Genomic DNA, 20,195 nt, shown 5'->3' with positions numbered 1-20,195 from the left:
AAGTTTCTCCTACAAAACAGTTTTGTTTTTGCATAGCATCTTCCACACTAACTGAATCTCAAAGCACTTTACAGAGTTAAGAGTTACAATAATAAATAGGAGAGAAATAATTAAGATGTATAGCCAGGGGCCATGAATTCTTTGGTCAGCAGGATCTGAATAATTTAAATACCACACCAACTAGTCTTCCCCCCCGCATCAAACTGCAATTTCCCTAACAGTGTGGAATAGATTAGAAAACATTAAAAGAAAATGAGGGTTTTATTAAACTAAATGTTAACCTGCAACTTGATTAAATAAATCCCATTATAATTTTTTCCCCTCCAGTATACGTCATGCTGCTACAGGAGCTGCAGGTGACTGTGGACTTCAGTACTAGCAATACCGATCCATGCTCTAGCAGTTGTAGTGGGGGGAGGGAGGGAAAGGTTTGGCAGCTATGTAAGATCCCATAGCTGAGTGGTGTTTCCACAATGTGGAAAGTCACCTGTTGAACTCCTCTACAACAGACATATAAATAATTGATTACCAGATATGGGACAAAAACAGAGGATGACTAAGAGTCTGTGATAGTGAGGAAAAGACTTGGCAGGTACCATCAGACAAAATGTTACAATAAAAGCAAGACTTCTTCCACAGTTAAAAAACAAAAGACCCAGTGAAAATTTGGCAAGATGGTAGGGTGACCAGACAGCAAATGTGAAAAATCGGGACGGGGGTGGGGGTAATAGGAGCCTATATAAGAAAAAGACTCAAAAATCGGGACTTTCCCTATAAAATCGGGACATCTGGTCACCCTACAAGATGGGCACTGGCCAGCCGAAGCTACAGTTACCAAAGAAGAGTCACCTGGCTCATACTCAGTGATCACAGATTAAGGCACAATCTTACAAAGGAATTGTAAGCATCTGCTCAAGATACCTGATCCAAGGCAAGTGAAGTGAGAGCAGACACAGAAGGTGAAAACAATTCACAAACTGACCTTGTTATTTACCCTGAGAATGAACAGTCTGGTACAGACAAGGATTTGACTAAAGAGGGATTGCAAGATTGGGAAGATTACTAAAATGCCCTACAACACTGATTGAGATAGGTTAGAGTTGTGTTTAAGCAACCTGGAGAGTTAACTCAGTTATTGTATTTGTAATAATTTGATTGTTTAATTTAATAGAGTTTTAGTTCAGTCAGGGAATTTTAAAAAGGGGCTCTAGAAAAGGAAAGATATGCTATCGAGCTAAGTTCTCCAGGAAGTGTAGGGATGACACCTCCCATATTCTCATCAGTCTTTGATTTCCGGGGGACAGTTTCTGCTGGGGCAGAAACAAAGAAGCCCATCACAGGGCAGTCGCAGGCTAGAAGTACACAGAGTAGTAGGAAGTTTGTTACCTCATTTGTGTACATAGTTCCTGTTCCTAATAAAGGGGTTATCTTGACACTGGTCTGCTTATCAGTAAGATGAAACGTAACAGCTCTGGTCTGTCTCTCTGATCCCATCTCTCATCATGTCACCCACCTCCTACTTGGCTCCACAGATGCCAACCTCAATATCCCATTTACCCCATTCTCGTCTCCAGATCTTTCCCCATGTTGTATCATCCCCATCCCAGCTTGTTATGCCACCATGCACCCACATTCAAATCCCTCAAGACTCAGTTATTCCCCAATGTCCACAGAAAGTGAGTCGAACCAAGCCATACATAGAATAACGTTGGCTCCGAGTTTACTCTTACCTGTGGGCTTCCCAGTGCATCCCATCTTCTCCATTTTTGTTACTTAGATTGTAAGCTCTTCAATGGAAGATTGTCTGCATTTGTGGCTTGTACAGGCGCAACACATTCAGTGGCTAACAAATAATAATTAGTGCATTGGGTGCCATTAAAAGCTTATTTTCCTCCCTTCTGTGATTGGGGTTTCCCCAATATCTCACATTTTAAGCACCTGAAGATACTGTGGCTAATGCTGGTGCCTAGGCCTGTGAATGGTGAGTTTTTAATGGAGCTCACGGTGAGCCCGAATGTCGCCTTTACACAGATGCACGGGGGAGGGGCATGAGTGCAAGCCCTTCCCTGTCCACAAAAGGCCTGTCACATTCACAGTCCCTGTGCTTGGGTAGCGCAGGTTCTGCACATCCCCTAGGCTCTTAGGGGACATAATACCACAAAGGGATCAATGAGAGGCCAGGTCCTGGGCTTCTCCCCTCCTGCGCCAGTCCATAGAGCAAGCCAGGGGGAATGTGCTATACTTCGGGCATGGATATAGCAGCAATTGCACTTGCCCTACACCCCAGGGAGAAATACTTCCTTGCTGAGGCAGAATTGTTCCCTGGACTCCTTCAGAGGGACTGTGGCTCTGCATTATCCCCAAGATGGAGTTTTGCCTGGCACTGCTCTCAGGGAACTCAAAGGATAAAGAACTGAGCCCTAGTTTTTTTGCCTGAGCATGCACTAGGAGTTTGAGTTAAATGGGGCATGGATTGCGATTTTATCCTGCATAATGAATTTCAAACAAGTTCTTGTTACTCCATGCAAATAGGATTAATCTGCTAAAGCAGCCAAATAAACATTTCTAGGAACTAAGCCCAAAGGTCATATTGTACTTTATTACCGGACAGCAATATTTATCACCTGTGTTCAGCCTGAAGACTTCAAGCAATGACAGTGAATCACAAAATGAATTTAGCATAGCACCTACTGCAATCAGGAAAACCTACCCATGGAATTCTGACATAGGGTTCATTAATTCCCATCTAAACTGATATTACATTTTGCAGTCTTCTGTTTACACAATTTAATTAAAATTTGCTAGCGTACAGCTGAAACAAAAGCTTTTCAGGTGTTTGATAACATGACATTGTAACCTGAGTGCATTTATTGTGTATGAATAATGGCACGTAACACAGCAACTATTCATTTAAGTAGGAGAAACTAAGATTGAATTCTCTGTGTGATCTATTAGTTTTTATATTCAACAGTCTGTAAGAAATACAACTCTAGCTGACATATGGAGATGAGCTGGGTGAATTATACAACAATCACATGTTGGACCTTGGACTTATTTTTTAAAAGTAAATTGGTAGGCCTAAGGATGATAGTGAAAGTTAATTTAAGCCTATTTAGGTTGTTTGTGAGTAGGATATTCAAAAACATTTAATTATTGGCCTAACTCTGCTCCCATTGATGTCTGTGGCAGCAGAGATAGGCCAAGACTCCCTACCTATGGTACCTCCAAGAAAGAGAAGATTAGGACCAACTCTGTGCTCTGTTGCCATCAATGTGTTGCACCTGTGTAACAGAACACAAAACTGGGCCTTTAGTGATGAACTGTGGTGTGTGAACCCTCCTCCTCCCAGCAGAGTGGCTTTTTCACTTTAGAAGGAACGGCTGTGTCTGATACACTATTCAATGAATCACGCTATCATCTGCAGGGATAAGGATCTAACAATGTTAGCAACTCCAGATTAAGTAAACCAGTAGCTTAAAAAGTACTACCAAATTAGAGCCATTAGTGATGATGCTTAATTACCCTTCTTGCAACCTGATCATTTATCCCCTAAACTTAATATAGGGACATTTATATAAAATTCTTTATTTACTCTATTTAACAATATCATTTTCCTCCAATGAGCACAAAAACTGTGCAACTCTGGCTAGGATGCAGTTCCAAATGTTTTCAGTGACTTGCTACATATACATAGCAATTCCAGATATAGTGAACCTCATCTTATAGTGAATTTATTCTATAGGGGGAAAGATTCACCATCTAAGGGTTCTATTGAATTTCATTTCAGGTAAGGGTTAGCAATATCTTTTCTCCTCCCTCACACTACAAACTTTCTTCTCTCTCACTGGAATAAAGCCATGTAACAGTTGAGGCTAAAACAATGAGCTACACTTTGCAAAATGTCAGCATGTTGTCATCATGACATTCATTATCATTCGGATTTATGCTCGCCATCATAATAAGCCTTCACACTGTGCCACTCAGTTGGATGACTGTCAGCTTTTTCATGTTCCCATCCATATTCTGCCTCTTGATTATCCAGTCTGTCATTTAACCAAAATCTCCATGGTGCTCGGTAGTCTCTCTCTGTCAGTTAGATGATGTGTGCAGTGTATCTGGATCATGATGAGTAAAATAACACCGTACAATGGGACTAACCATCAGCAGAAACATAATGCTATTTCAAGGTAATTGAACCAAGAAATCTTCCCTGGTGAAAAAGGACACCAGCGATAAAAAGCACTCACTCATACTTCAGCAAGTGCAATTTGCATTAGATAGCATGTGATTTTTCAGATCAAGTCAAAGTGACCCTACTGCAATTAGAAATCACTATTTCCAAGTGAAACAAATTTGATGGAACTAGTAAACTGTGAAGATAAAAATGTGTGTCTAGTAGAATATTATGTTAAAAGCATATTACAATATTAACCATGACTAGTCTAACTTTGTATGGAGTGAGAACCAAACTCTTTTTACAACAGTGTAGCTTTGAAGTAATGCCATTAACATTATTTGAGTTACCTCAGATTTACTCAGATTTAACACAGAGCAGAATCTGGAACTAAGGGTCAAATCTTTGCCCTAGTGAAATCAGTGGGAGTTTTACTGTTGACTTCAGAGGGGCCAGCATTTGTGTGTTGTTCGTTTAGGGGCTGGGCACTTAACATTTCTAACAGCTGGCTTTATAAGTACAACAAAGCCTTCATTATCAAAATATGAGTATTGTTAAAGTTAATCATATGGAGTGGTGAGATTTCAGTTCATAAGAATGGCCCTACTGTGTCAGACCAAAGGTCCATCTAGCCCAGTATCCTGTCTTCTGACAGTAGCCAATGCCAGGTGCCCCAGAAGGAATGAACAGAACAGGTCATCAAGTGATCCACCCCCCCATCGCTCATTCCCAGCTTCTGACAAACAGAGGCTAGGGACACCATTCCTGCCCATCCTGGCTAATAGCCATTGATGGACTTATCCTCCATGAATTTATCCAGTTCTTTTTTTAACCCTGTTTTCGTCTTGGCCTTCACAACATCCTCTGGGAAGGAGTTCCACAGGTTGACTGTGTGTTGTATGAAGAAATACTTCCTTTTGTTTTAAACATGCTGCCTATTAATTTCATTTGGTGACCCCTAGTTCTTGTGTTATGAGAAGTAGTAAACAATACTTCCTTATCTACTTTCTTTACACCAGTCATGATTTTCTAGACCTCTATCATATCTCCCCTTAGCCGTCACTTTTCCAAGCTGAAAAGTCCCAGTCTTATTAATCTCTCCTCATACAGAAGCCGTTCCATACCCCTAATCATTTTTGTTGCCCTTTTCTGAACCTTTTCCAATTCCAATATATCTTTTTTGAGATGAGGCGACCACATCTGCACACAGTATTCAAGATGTGGGCATATCATGAATTTATATAGAGGGAACATGTGAAAAGTGGTGTACAGACTGCTCCCAAATAGCCAGGTAATAGTAGTGACAATCATTTTCCTTATCTCCAGGTGGCCAGGGGACCTCTCTCATTTGGCTATCCCACCTAGCCACAGTAATCCAGGCCTTTGGCATATGTGGGCTGGTTATAGCAAGAACTGTACCTAGGATTAAGTTGAAAGCGTGGTGAGTATATAAAATCGCTGTGTGATTCTAGGTGCATCAGCCTGCTTCTTATGTGGGACATAGATAAGAGCACATTACACGGGTGCACTGGCTCTCTAGCCCTATCAGATACTATAGCAATGGCTCTGATATTAATGTCTAGCTCGCTAGATGTTAAGGTCCCAGTTCTAATCTTTATGCATTCAGTGGGTTATAGCTTAGTTATCCCAGAGCCTGCTTCTCTCTCTGCAACAGCTGTGCTCAGCAGACAAGCTGCCACTGACAGTCTCCAATGAGAAACTCTTGGGGGATAAGACAGAAGGGTTGCAGCAGAATGAATTTTGACTGTGAAACTCCCCTACACTAGAGATCAGAAAGAGCCACAGTCCTGGCACATTTAGGGCTCACTCTAAGGGCTTGTCTACACTACCGCACGGGGTCAATCTAAGCTATGCAAGTTCAGCTACATGAATAGCGTAGCTGAAGTTGACGTACTTAGATCTACTTACCACGTCTCCACTGCGGTAAGTCAACAGTTGATGCTCTCCCGTTGACTCCGCTTGCACTTCTCGTTCTGATGGAGTACCAGAGTCGATGTGAGAGTGCTCAGTGGTCAATTTATCGTATCTATACTAGATGCGATTAATTGACCCCCGCTGGATTGATCGCTGCCCGGTGATCAGACAGGTGATGTAGACAAACCCTAAGACTAATCACTTTGCTCAAGACTTCTCCCAACAAAAGTGGCTACAGAATAGCCTGACAATGTTGTTCCTAGAGACAAACAATTCCCATCTACAAGTGCAAGACAGATAAGGGAAAGAAAGAATATGGCCCATCTGCACAGTAGTAATGCTTTTCTAATTGTAAATGGGGCACATGCATGTACATGCTGAAGTTGGGGGAGGTTTGCAGTAGGTGGACGACTGAAGCCATGGGGCCTTATTCTCTTCTCTATAAAAATACAAGTGTTTACTTCTTCTGACTCCTCCTTTTAGGACTTCTACACTCCTGGCAGATCATTCATTTATGTTTGCAGACTCTTGCTCTCTATTTGTATCTGCCAGCCTGACTTCTGATTAGCTTCAGCAACACATTTCCAATTTAGACAAGATGCAAAGGAATCTTTCCTTTTTCTAATCCAGAGCCCATCTTAACCATGTTAGCCTCATTCATTAATTTACCTTTGGTTTCACATGACCACTTGACACTTGTAGGAACTAGAACATATTTCTATAGACACTAATAATAATTGGAAATGACCATTTTTGCATTAACTGTAATTAACAGATCAGTTATTTTGAGACACTAAAATAAATGTCATTACTGTGCTTTGCTTGCTGTTATCATTCTAAAGTGTGTTTATTTTTGTTTCAAATACTAAATATTCTATAGGAATAATCAGTAGAGGACTAAACTGTACATTCATTATTCATGTTGGCAAGCATATTCAGAATGAATGGTCCCATTGAAGTTGTTCACCGGGGTTAGGGTGGCACAATCTAGCCTTATGCACACATTTTTTTTTCATATAAGTTCTTAAAGAAAACACTGAGCACAATTAAGTACAGGCACCCTGAAGCCACACACTTTATTTAACTTTAAGTTTAAAATACAGTATTGTATATTCACAGACACCATAGTAGACTGGTTCAGCTTGTTTCTTCTATTTTTAATTCTGTGCTTTAGTATCAAGTGTCTGTACTTTGCAATTTGTGCACACACTGAATATCACTTTGTTTCTGTGCATGTCATGTTCTTCAGAGTTTAGCAATACATTCAAATTGACAGAAATAGTGTTTTCAAGTACTGAAGACAACCAACTTCAAAAACGTCACTGAAAAACAGTAGAAATGTTCCTTGTACACTACTCTTAAATCTTAAAGTCAACATTTTTAGTGCTGTAATTTTGAGTTTTTCCTTTTATAAAGAGAAATCTAGGGGGGGAAAAAATCTACCTAAAATATCATTCCTAAATCGGTTAAACTCTAGTGGGCTACAATATATGTACAGTATATAAATATATTTATTTATGTATATATGTACACATATACTAGTTAAATGTTCATTATAAATAGAGGTGTTTTAACTTAGGCTGTACAAAAATAGCCACTTTGTTGGGAACATGCAAACACAGTATGCTTCAACCTAACAAAAAATCTTTAGCTCGTTTTTCTTAAATATAAGTTTTAGTCATATAGATTTAACAGATTTAACCATAAAGTAAAGTTTTCCCGAAAAGGTATAAAATCTGTTTAACACTAGCTATAACTAAACTCACATATGGTATCTTTTAGGTAATTAATTTCAAGTATTCTTCTCATGTCAGCTAAGTTTAGACACTTTAATTTTGCTGCTTTATTACAGTAAGATATTCATCTTTGAACACTAAAAGCCAAGTTATGGCCCATCTGGCATGCATGCACTGCAGGGGAGAGGGCTTTCCCTAGCACTGCTCTTACGTGGGAGGCAGTCTTGATATGGCGACTTGTGCTAGAGGATCCAGATCCTATGTCCATAGAAATCAGTTGTAAAACTCTCATGGCACAGATTTTAAGGCCCAAAGAGACCATTATGATCATTTAGTCCAACTGCCTGCATAACACAGGCTGTCGAATTTCACTCAATGATTCCTGCATCTAGCCCGGCAGCTTGTGGTTGAACTGGAGCATATCTATCATTGCTGACTTTAATGGGGCAGGATTCCACTGCAGAAGCATGGTGGAGAGGCTGGCCACCTCTACTGTCAATGTACACTGCCCATAGGGCTGGTAACTGGACAGGGGTGTGCATAAAGCACGACTTCCCTGCACACCTGCCAGTAGCTATAGGGCTACACTGAAGGAGAGCAGATTACACCCATCCAAAGGGTGTTGCAGGGAGCTGCCAGTGGGGCATTATGCTTCCTCCTGGTCTCTTCAGGCATAATGCCTCCCATGGATACCCCACCAGCTGCTACATATCCTTCCACTCTCCCAGTGTAGCTCCATTTTAGCAACATTCATTTGTGTCAGAAGTCTTTTCAACATCTGAAATGATGAATACTTATTGAAGCAGCACAGTCTCCTTTCTTTCGTAATTTTTCCCCCCACAAAAAATAAAGAGGCATTCTATTTCTTATGGTAATGATGTAAGCGCACTATAATATTGGTATGGATGCCCTTGTATTAATTGTTTATACAGCCATCATAATAAGTTGCAGGTTGAACAGTCACAAAAGGCTCATTTGCTTTTTCATCCTCCTTCATGGAAGCTGCTTGGTCCGAAATCGAAGAGAAGGAAAGTTGGTCATGTTCCACTATATGCACTTGGTCCTCTTCCTTGTCCTTCTTCACATAAAACATTTTTCTAAACCTTTTGAGCTCACGAAGTTCACAGAAAGTTTCTAGAACCACCAACATTGCAATGAGGCCCAGCAACAGGTAACCTGCCCAAGAAACAAAGAGAGACAAGGTTTGTGAGGTAATGTCTTTTACTGAGCCAACTTCTGTTGGTAAAAGAGACAAGCTTTTGAGCTTGCTCAGAGAAAAACAACAGTGCCCGAAGCATTATCAGGGAAAGCTGAGGTGATAAAGCTCTAACTTGGAGTTTTTCCCACCTATGACCCCTGAACTATTATTTTTCTCCCTCCTTTCTGTCCTAGAAATTTTGGGGACAGAAGAAAAGTAATTTGCTTGTAGCCCTTTGTATTTTACTTTTTTCCGACAAGACCACTGAAAATGCTATAATGTGTTATAATTTGCTAATTGTTTTAGTTAATTGTGTTCCGTATGGGAAAGCAGGCAATGACATGCAATGCATAAGAATGTTATACCTTCAATAATCATGTACACTATATATCATTTAATGAATTGCGCATTCTTCAAAGTTTGTTTTCATTATTACTATTGCACATTGTTAATAGAAGTAGAAGTTTTATGAAGTTCAATACAGTCATTTGGCTATTACATCTGTTCAATAATACAGAAGAGTTAAACAATATAACATGAAAGTATTTTTTCCTTATGTATAAACTTATACTTTTAAAAATGTATGAAGAAAAACTATCATAAATCAAGTGCAAAAGCCTAGAAATGTATGCAAAAAAAAATCAAAGAAAAAGTCTAAAATTTCACATAAACATGTACAATTGCTGCTGGCACTTTGAAAACAGACAAATGTTTCTATTTTCCCTCCAAGAATTACACAGTCGAATCATGAAGACTGTACCCATATTACATACATTATGCTAATTAGGCAAAATCCTGCTGGCGTTACTTACAGACACTACCATTGACTTTTGTTGCATATTGTACACATTTGAGATTTTGTTTTTGTAAGGGAAAACCATCATGCTCTGAGGTTCTGTGGTGGACCCACTCCCATGGACTTGCATTGGAGCTCTTCCGAAAAATCAGGCCTCCTAGGACTAACAATCCATCATGTTCTTTATTTTCCTTTCCAAACATAAACACATCCCATTTCCTGAACAGGACTCCACGGAACGTAGTCCAACAAGGATTTCTTATTTTAAATACTATAACTAGACTACCTCGATTTGTAATTCAGAAATACTATTGCATGTGCCCATATTAATATAGTACAGCTTCTGTGGGGAGTCTTGTGTTATTAAGGGAAGAAGGAATTGACTTCACTATAAACAGCACAGTCCCTATAAATCTGTGCAATATATACTGGTTACAAGAACACTGTCCAAATGTAAAGGGCTGCAATAATTACTATACAGCATATTATTGCACAGACTTATGGGGACTAAACTATTTATAATGGAGTTATATATATTCCCAGTTTTTATAAAGAAAGACTAGATTCTGCATAAAGTATTGCAGACCCCACATTTATTCCCCTACAAACCAATTTAAGTCATGATCGGGGTGAAAGTAAGCTGGTACGGCCAGTACAGTGTACTGGTAAAAAGTGTCCGCCAGTACTGGCCCATACCCAGCTGACTTTAAAGTGCTGTCGCGGCAGTGCTTTAATGTCATTGCCCCTTTTGCCCCTGGCCAAGGGAGGGGCAAAAGGAGCAGCTGCCCCAGGGCCAGCGATTTAAAAGAGCCCAGAGCAGGGCCGGCTCCAGGCACCAGTGCAACAAGCAGGTGCTTGGGGTGGCCAATGGCAAGGGGTGGCACGTCCGGCTCTTCGGTGGCAATTCAGCAGCGAGTCCCTCAGTCCCTCTGGGAGGGAAGGACCTGCCGCTGAATTGCTGCCGAAGAATGAAATGGTGGCGGTCGCGGCTTTTTTTTTTTTTTTCCTTCGCCGCTTGGGGTGGCAAAAACGCTGGAGCCGGCCCTGGCCTGGAGCCCTGGCCCTTTAAATTGCTGCTGGAGCCCTGGGCAGCACGGGCCAGGCAGCATGGAAGGGCTGGCTGGGGGACACTGACCCCCAGCCCGGCCCCCGTACCAGTAAGTCTTTGGCTTTACTTTCACCCCTGGTCATGATCCCCATGCTGAGAACCGCTGATCTAAACCAACAGTACAGTTCCAATTGATGTAGCATTTTAAAGCTTTAGTTCATGAAAGCACCAAGTGAGTTATGCATGAAGATACCTTTCTATTTACATAGGGCACAACAATGGCAAGGTTGTTGTAAATCTGCACTAGGAGCTAGATAATTCTTTCTGAGCTTCCCAACCCACTTGAATTTCCACATGATTTATTGGGAGCCCTAGGTCTTCCCCTTATTTCTTGGGAAGACTTGGACACTGTATTTTGGCTCTCAGCCTGTCATTGACTAGGGCTATGGCTACACTAGCGAGCTTGCAGCTGCGCCACTGTAAGCTCTCTAGCGTAGCTGCTCTGACAGGAGAGAGTTCTCCAGTCGACTTAATTAATCCACCCCCGAGTGGCGGCAGCTATAGCAGTGGGAGACGTTCTCCCACCAACATAGCGCTGTGCACACTAGTGCTTAGGTTGGTGTAACTTACGTCGCTCAGTGGGGTGGCTTAGTCACACCCCTGAATGGCAAATTAGATCAACATAAGCTGGAGTGTAGCCCTAGCTTGGATATATTACTCTGTGGAGCTGCATAGTAATTAATAATTAAATGCTCCTACCAATGGGACAGTCAGCATGGGGGGTGGGGTGGGAAACATTTAGCCACAGGGGATAATTTGGCATATTGCCAAAAAGGTTAAAAATAAAGTGTACTGCTGGGTAGCTCAAGTCTCTGCTTCTGAAAATGATCATTCAGAGCATGATCCTGCAGTCCCTATATAAGCATGCCACCCATTTAAGTGAACAGGAATTTCACCTGCATTAAGATTGCAGGATCATGCCCTTGGTGTGGGAGGCACACACAGCAGTCCATCAAAGTGATGAAAGGACTTGGTAGGTGTTTGACTTGGTTCGCATTTTAATTATAGATTCAGGATTGCTTGGCATGAAGCTTGAAGGCAAATGATGTGCACTGTTGTGCTACTCCTGCAGAATCTTGCCCTGTTCATATCCCTTCAGAATGCTGCTGCAACAGATCATTCTCCTAGGCTGGGGTGGGCAAACTTTTTTGGGCCGAGGGCCACATCTGGGTGAGGAAATTGTATGCAGGGCCGAGGCAGGGGGTTGGGGTGTGGGAGGGGGTGCGGTGTGCAGGAAGGGGCTTAGGGCAAGGGAATGGGGCAGAGGAGGGGCATATGAGGGGGCTCAGGGAAGGGGGTTGGGGTGCAGAGTGCAGGACAGAGCTCAGGGCAGGGGTGAAGACTGCGGGAGGGGCTTAAGGCAGGGGATTAGGGTGCAGGAGGGGTGCAGGGTGCGGCATGGAGCTCAGGGCAGGGGGTTGGGGTGCAGGAGGGGTGCGGGGTGTACATGGGGCTCAGGGCAGGGGGTTGGGGTGCAGGAAAGGTGTGAGGTGCAGGCAGGGGGCTTAGGGCAGGGAGTTGGGGGGCGGGGTGCAGGAGGGGTTCGAGCTCTGGCCCGGCATCACTTACCTAAAGCAGATCCGGGGTGGCAGCAGCGTGCACCAGGGCCAGGGTAGGCTCCCTGCATGCCTGCCCTGGCCCCACAACACACCACTCCAGGAAGCGCTGCAGCCCCTGGGGGAGGGGAGGCAGCGGGCTCCACATGCTTTGCCCTTGCCACGCCTCCAGGTACCTCCCCCGAAGCTCTCATTGGATGCAGTTCCCCATTCCTGGCCAATGGGAGTTGCGGGGGGCAGTGCCTGGAGGCAAGGGCAATGCACGCGGAGCCCTTTCCCCCCCCCCCCCCGCCTAGGGGCTGCTTCTGAAAGTGTTGCCAGGCCCACGGTGCCACAGGAGGCAATCCCGCGGGCTGGCTCCAAAGCCCTGAGGGGCCGGATCCGGCCTCTGGGCCGTAGTTTGCCCACCCCTGTCCTAGGCCGTCGCTTTGACCATGTAACCCCTCTCTTTGCATTCCCTCCCCTGGCGCCCCCTTCTCTAGTGCATCAACCATAAGTTGCTTGTTTTAACTTTCAAGGTCCTTCCTGGCCTGTCCCCACCCTATCATCTTTCAATCACTACCAAGTTACTGACTCCTGCCTCCAATCAGCCCATGGCAGCTTCATCGCCCACTTGTTAAGTTGTTTAACACACAGCTTCACATTTTCTCCGGTGCTAAGGCTTGGGAGGAGCTCCCCATAAACATCTACAAAGCTACCTCATTATCCTCTGTTAAAACCCCCTTGAAAACTCTTTTTCCATGATGCCCACAAGCAGCTTAACAACAGTTAGGCTATGGGTACAAGACAATTGCCTGTCATGCTACCCAATATTGTTTCAATGTTTCCTTGTATTCCCTCATCTGTCTGTATCCACTTGTTGTCTCTTGTTTTATACTTAGATTGTAAGCTCCTTGGGGCAAGCACTGTCTCTTGATTCTGTAGTTATATTGCGCCTAACAGAATGGGATCCTGGTCCATAACACTAGACTATTACAAATAATAAGACCAGCAGTTCAGAGTTGGAAGCTGGATATTTGTTTTTGCCTCTTTTTTCTCAGCAAGTTACTTCTTAACTGATCTTAAAGCCTTTTTGCTTCCTTATTCCTTCAGTGCATAGGCTCGCTACTGGTATAGCTGTGATGTAAATTAACAAGCACCAAAACCAAATTCTAATCTTCAGCATCATATGCAATAGCCATGTGTTGACAAACATGCAGTGACATGCATTAAGACCCAAATAGAAAAATAAAAGTCAAAATTTAAAAAAAGTAGATTGTTATACTTTTGTATTTATTGCATATTCTTATTTTTTTATAAAATACTAAAATAAAAATTATAAAATATAAAATGAAATGCTGATTTTTTTTCCAAAATGAAATTTCTTCAAAATCAACATGTTCCAATTTTGATGAATCAGCATTTTCCAGTTGGAAATTTTTTGGCAAGGTCTAATGGGAGCTTTTGGGAGGTCTGCACAGCTTTTTAAAGGATGTTATAAATGGAGCTGTCGAAAAACTGGATGCAATTTTCTTGAACATTGTCCCTTTACTGGCTCTCATTTTAAATCTCAAAGAAAGTGTTTTGTTTATTTTTTTTTAAATTGAAGTTTGGAAAATTTCAACCAGTTCTAGTTCTAACAAATTATCCTGCTCCTTATCACTTATTTGACTGTCACAGCATTAATGCCAATTTGCACTTGGGGTTTTTGTAATGGGGATGCTGGTTGGTTTATTAATCACTGTCTGGCAAGACATTATTTCAGTTTATATTAAAACACACAAAAATTAAAAAACAAACAAACAAAAAACACACCCACACACAGAAGTGGAAAAAACAACCCTACAGTCCAGAGAGCTAAAAACTAATACCCAATACTAATCTTCATTTAACCAACTCCCTATTCAGATTAGTGCTTTTGAAGGGGGCTGGGAGAGTGAGGAAGAACCTATAAATCACTGTTACCAACTCAAAATGGGGCACAAAGCCTAGGTGAACAGGTAAGTAACCAAAGAATATGGAGGGGGAGAAAGAGGCACCTAATACATAGAAATCCCATTGGTTAGTTTGGTACTTACACGTAATTCCTATCTTATACAGCTCTCTGAATTTTTGATTGTAACCTTCTCCTGGAACATAGTCTCCAAGACCAATGGTGCTCAGGGAAATGAAACAAAAGTAAAAAGATTCCAAAAAGTTCCAGTCATCTTCCATAACAGAAAATACTGCTGCCGGGATAAAGAAAAAGCATGAGACTGTAATAAACCCAAGAATCACTGCGTGGATGATGGCAACAATCTGCTTGGAGAAGCCCCAGCGAATGTGGAAATACAATACAGGCCGTCTGGTGACGTAGACTATGATACGCTGCACCACAGCAGTCAGGAAAAGCAGCGTAAAGGGGATTCCGATGACGGAGTATATAATACAGAAGGCCTTTCCTCCATCCGACAAAGGCACAGTGTGACCGTAACCTGGGGGAGGGAAAAACAAACAAACAGAGGAAGGGTGTATATGAAACGTGGAAAATAAATTGGAACAGGCACATACCACCAGTGGGGAACTCATTTGCTGCATATGGGACTGTATAGTATTATGTTACACAAAGAACCTTTCACCAAACTTTGAACTCTGACACTTTAAATGTACTACTATCAAGGATAATTTTAAACTATTGGTACAGCCAGACTATTGGGGGTTAACAGCTACATATACAGTACAAAGCATAAGGGAAAACATTTTTCAAAACTATGCATGTCATTTTAACAGTGTATATTTTGGAGAAAGGGTGTGTTGTCTAGTATTCCAAGCATGAGACCAGAGATCAAGGCATCTGGGTTCTATTTCTGGTTCTCCTACCGACTTATTGTTTGACCTTTGGCAAGTGACCTGGATACTGATCCTGAAAAGGTATTTAGGCACTTTGCCACTGATTTTAATGGAAGTGCCTAAATACCTTTTAGGATCTGGGCCTTAACCTTTCTTTGCTTCAATTTACTGACCTGTCAAAATGGGATAATACTTACCTCACAAGAGTGTTAGGCTTAACTGATTGTAAAACACTTTTAGATCTTTAGAAGGAAGGTATTAAAAAGTGCAAAGTATTATTGTAATTAGTACGCCACATTGCATTTTTTCCATAGGGTGTTTCAATGATAATCCCCTAAGAATATTTAAAAACAAAACAAAACTCCACAGCAAAAATAGCAGCTTGAAGGCTGGACCTTCACCAGGTCACTGGTGCATTATAAGTGTCAATAGTAATCTGTCTAATTTAGAATGTAGGAATTTATACAGTGCTGTACGGGCTGCTGATGCCAATGTATGGAATTATGCTAGTCCCAAGCCAGAAAGTGTACCATGCCAGACTGTTTGGTTTTAAAAGTAAACCACAAGCACAATAAATCCACTGTAAACTGTAAACATATTCTTCTATTTGTCAGCTGACATTAATATTTTACTGTTATTGTAGTGGGGTAGGGGAAGTCTCCTGCAATCTAGGGAGGTTAATCACACCAATAGAAAGACCTGTAGTAATATAACTCCAAGCAAGTTGTAGCCAATTGGTTCATTTTATCATTCATTTATTGTGTGATGTTATGATTAACTAACACGTCACATCGTATACAATCATTGTATGCGAAATAGAGTTAAATTCTAGTCTTGTAGACGCATAAGCTGAATCAGTATTTAGACGTGATAAGTACACATTAGGTATCTAAGTAAGTAGGGCTGAAACACCGGGCCTATGGGCTGAGGCCTGTATGTCGTCAGCTTAGCCATACTAGGCTATAAGCTTAAAAAATGCTTGACATAAATGAGTGACCAAAGAATTACCCTATGCCACAAAATTATGAGAAAAAAAAATATCAGTGGGTGGTATTGCAAAAAAAATTAACTGTAAGATTAATTTTTGATGACAAGATACCTGGTAGTCACATTTTTCTAGCATGCGTCCTAATTGCAGGGTGCACTATGTGCATAAATGCTAATGAGAACAAAAGGATCTACAACCGACCTATGAAAAATGCGGTATCCCAATATTCTTGGGGGACACAATACAAATATGGGAAAAGAGGGTTGACACTTTCATGCACATGTGCGGGGTATAAGGAATAGTCAGAATCATATTATAAAAGACGGGGCTCCTAGGTTGAGTAAAATGAGTTCCCTGTGGGAAAACTCCAGCAGGAACCATCCATCTACTGATGATCAATTGGCAAGGCATCCATCAGACCTCAAGAAATATCATTAAGGATGTGAGTATGACTATATTTCTAACTTGTGTGTGGGTTTTTGTAAGATTTCTATATGCATGGGTAATCATAACCTTAATTGAAACTTTAATAAAACTTGTAAAACAGACTAGACCTTGTACTTCTAACTGTATGTGTGGTCACTAATTTTGGTCTTTGTGTTCCTAAATCCTCTAAGTAGCAGAGGTGACTTTCACTCTGTAGAGATTGAAACTGTAGCCACCAGAGCCGAACCACGATGGTGTAATACCACATTACAAAATCTACTTTAAATAAAATAAAAGGTTACAAAGTTCAGACAAGTCCTAGCCATTTACAGCTAAAAATCTGCTAGTTCATGAAGAGTCACTTGAATCCCGTACTTCCAATCTTATCCACCGTACAAGTCAGCCATAAGAAAGAAACCCTCTTGAAAGTTTTCCAGTGGTCTAAAAATTGGTATTAAATGTCTTAGAAGAAGCAATATTTTTCTCTAAGATGCATAGAAACACTTTTAGGTAACGGACGACAAATTACAAAATTTGCATCTCCTCACCATTACTACACGCACAAAGAAACCCTATGCAGTGTAATTTCTCTGCATTATATAATTTAATGCACCAAATAGTAGTCTTCAGTCTTACATGAATTTTAATGACTTGATGAATAATTGATCCAAGTTCAGTCATTTGAACTCCAGAAAAAAAAAAAAAGTCATGCTGCAGGGCACTTTTTTTGTTTATGTTTATAGTACTTCTGAAATCCATTACACGCCTCAGATTTTTAAACACACTAAACTGTTAATACCTCTAACTTGTACATGGAACTGTTCATATTTTATTGAGTTGGCCCTATAGAGTTTTCTGCCTAAATCTAACTCCATATTAAAAACAACTGGAAAATCACTCCTAACTACTTTGTATACACGGACCAACCAGTTAGTGGTTTCCAAAGTTTTTTTTTGCCTTTTACAAATGTTAGGGCCTGATCCAAAGATCATGAAGTCAGTGGATTAGTTAAACTGCATTTAACCCCTTCGTGAACACCCTTACACAGAATTCATTCACTTCCAAAGTGAATTAAGATAAAGTGAATTAAGGCCACTTTAATACTGAAGAACAGTTACAATATTTTTGTAATGCCTATAAATCTTGGTCCTTCATTGTAACAAGTATTAACACAATAGAGGATAGCCTTACGTCTCAGAGAAAATCAAGGAACTAAAAAGAGAAGCTAAACGTTACTGTTCAGTCACTTGCTTTCTGTTGCATCTCATTCCCTTCCTTCATCTATGTGTTGCCTCTTTGCTCTGTAACCTCTTCAGGGCAAGGATTTTCTAAGAGTGGTGCACACATCTGACTCTATATAGCTATATAATAAATGTGTCAGTTCCCATTATTCAGCTGAAGCAATCATGTTTATGTATATCACAACAGTAGTCCTAAGACATACTTTTCCTTATGAGAGAAAAGAACTCAAATTAAGGGAAGTTGTATCCCCATTATTAAAATTATGAAATTACTTTAGTTCGTCTAGAGCAGTGGTCCCCAACCTTTTCGTCTGGCGGGCGCCAGACGAAGGACCGTGGCGATGGTGGAGCATCTGCCGAAATGCCGCCGAATTTCTGCGGCATTTCGACAGATGCTCCACTGCCGGCCAGGACGCGGGTGCATTTAGATGCCCCCGCGGGCGCCATGGCGCCCGCAGGCACCGCGTTGGGGACCCCTGGTCTAGAGAGGACTGGGACAGACTTGATTTGGGGGACTAGAGTTAAAATGGTCCAAGTAACATATTTGGTAACTGAATTAGCAATTATAAAGATATGAAACAGTGTAAATGTCACCCACTTCTGCAAGAAAATTGACAGGGAGAAAAGAAATCACTGCAAATCTCAGAGGGATTGCCAGACTGGATGAGACCAGTGGTCAATCTAGCTCAGCATCCTGCCACGGACAGTGATCAGTACCAGATGCTTCAGAGGAAGGGGCACCCCCCCCACATAATGAAGTTATTCAACAGCCAGCCCATAGGAGATGTTTTTCCTAATAGTCATGTAATGGCTACTTTTATAACCTAAAAGGCATAGTATACACTTATACATTTTTGTCTTATAGGATGTAATTGTGCATATTCTCATTGTCCATAGAGACAGATATTATTTTTCTAATCCTTTTAAGCCCTTGACATTTGATACCTTGTGGCAATTACACAGGTTAATTATGTGTTGGATAAAATATTTCCTTTTATTGGTTTACATTTGTTGCTGTTTAATTACATTAATTGTCCCCTTGTTCTTGCATCACACCAGTAAACAGGAGTTACTGATTCTACCTTCTCTGTACAACTCATTTTATATGCCTCTCATGTTCCCTATTATTGATCCCGTCTAGTTATTTTCCTTATCTGTATCCGTACCTCTTCTATTTTCCTATATCCTAGCAATGAGGAGAGTATCTTAGGTATGCCACTGGTTTATAAAATAGCATTAGATTATTTTCATTATTTTCTATCCCATTCTTTCTATAGCCATATATTTTGTTTGCTTTTCGGATTTCCATTAAACAGATGTTTTCACTGAGCTCCCAGTTCCTTTTCCCAAATGGCTAGCATCAGTTTAGAACCCAGCAACACGTATGAGAGGTTCACATTATTTCTTCCAAATTGCATTACCTTGTCAACACTGAGTTATCTGTTCTCATGCTTCTCAATTGCTAGTCTGGACTAAATAGTTTTGCGTATCTGTAGCTTTTGCTACCTCATTGTTCAGTCCCTCCTTCAATTCATTTAGAAATATTTTAAATACTGTCCTAGCACAGATCTTTGAGGAAACCATGAAGTTGACCAATTAATCCTGGTTTTCAATCCCTGAGACTGCTTCTAATCCAGAAGAGTAGCGTACTGTTTCCTTTATGGCCTCCCGGAGGACTTTGACAAAGGCTTACTGAAAGTCCAAAAAAATTATAACTGCTGGTTCTCCTTTGTCTATTTTGTTGAAGTGATCAAAGAATTCCAGTACATCAGACCAGAACCATATTCCTGGTATGTTCCTCCAGCAACAGAGGCAGAGGTCTCCCAGAAGGGAGAGATGATACAGCTCTGAGCTGGATTACCTCCAGCCTGATTTTCCAGGCAGAAATCCCCACATGATGCTGTGAAAAGTGCTACTTTTCCCGATCCATCCTTTTCTGGCCCAAGCTCAAGAGCTTGCATCCATGGATCAATGGGAAGAACGAGGAGGAACGATGAAGAGTGACATCCACTTTCTTCATGGACATTCACCTTCCATACATGAATCACTGTGGGGTGATGTAGGCCAATTACATGTTTTAAGTCTCTTTCTACACTATTTTTGTGTAAGCCTTTGTCATGCTCTGGAACCTATGCTAACAGTGCAACAAACTGATTATTTATGGCTGGACTCTTTCCTTTATACCAGCTGTTGATATGCTCATAGGCTATATAAATCCTAGATACAACT

General features: G+C 41.2%; 1 protein-coding gene across 1 annotated transcript in view; it reads right to left on the bottom strand.

Moving 5' to 3' along the window:
- Positions 1-7,056: 7,056 nt before the first annotated feature.
- KCNK1 (potassium two pore domain channel subfamily K member 1) overlaps positions 7,057-20,195 on the bottom strand; it is a 52,505-nt gene continuing 39,366 nt past the window's right edge. Inside the window, exons 2-3 of the mRNA XM_045008768.1 lie at positions 14,561-14,956; positions 7,057-9,021 (exon numbers count right to left, since the gene is read on the bottom strand). Of these exons, the coding sequence (XP_044864703.1) occupies positions 8,762-9,021; positions 14,561-14,956 (656 nt within the window). The 3' untranslated portion in view covers positions 7,057-8,761. The remainder of the gene's footprint in view (positions 9,022-14,560; positions 14,957-20,195) is intronic.

This window comes from Mauremys mutica, chromosome 3, assembly GCF_020497125.1.
Source record: "Mauremys mutica isolate MM-2020 ecotype Southern chromosome 3, ASM2049712v1, whole genome shotgun sequence".
In the NCBI taxonomy this organism is placed as follows: domain Eukaryota; kingdom Metazoa; phylum Chordata; order Testudines; family Geoemydidae; genus Mauremys; species Mauremys mutica.
The sequence above is the reverse complement of the archived record's forward strand: the minus strand, read 5'-3'. Positions and strand labels throughout refer to the sequence as shown.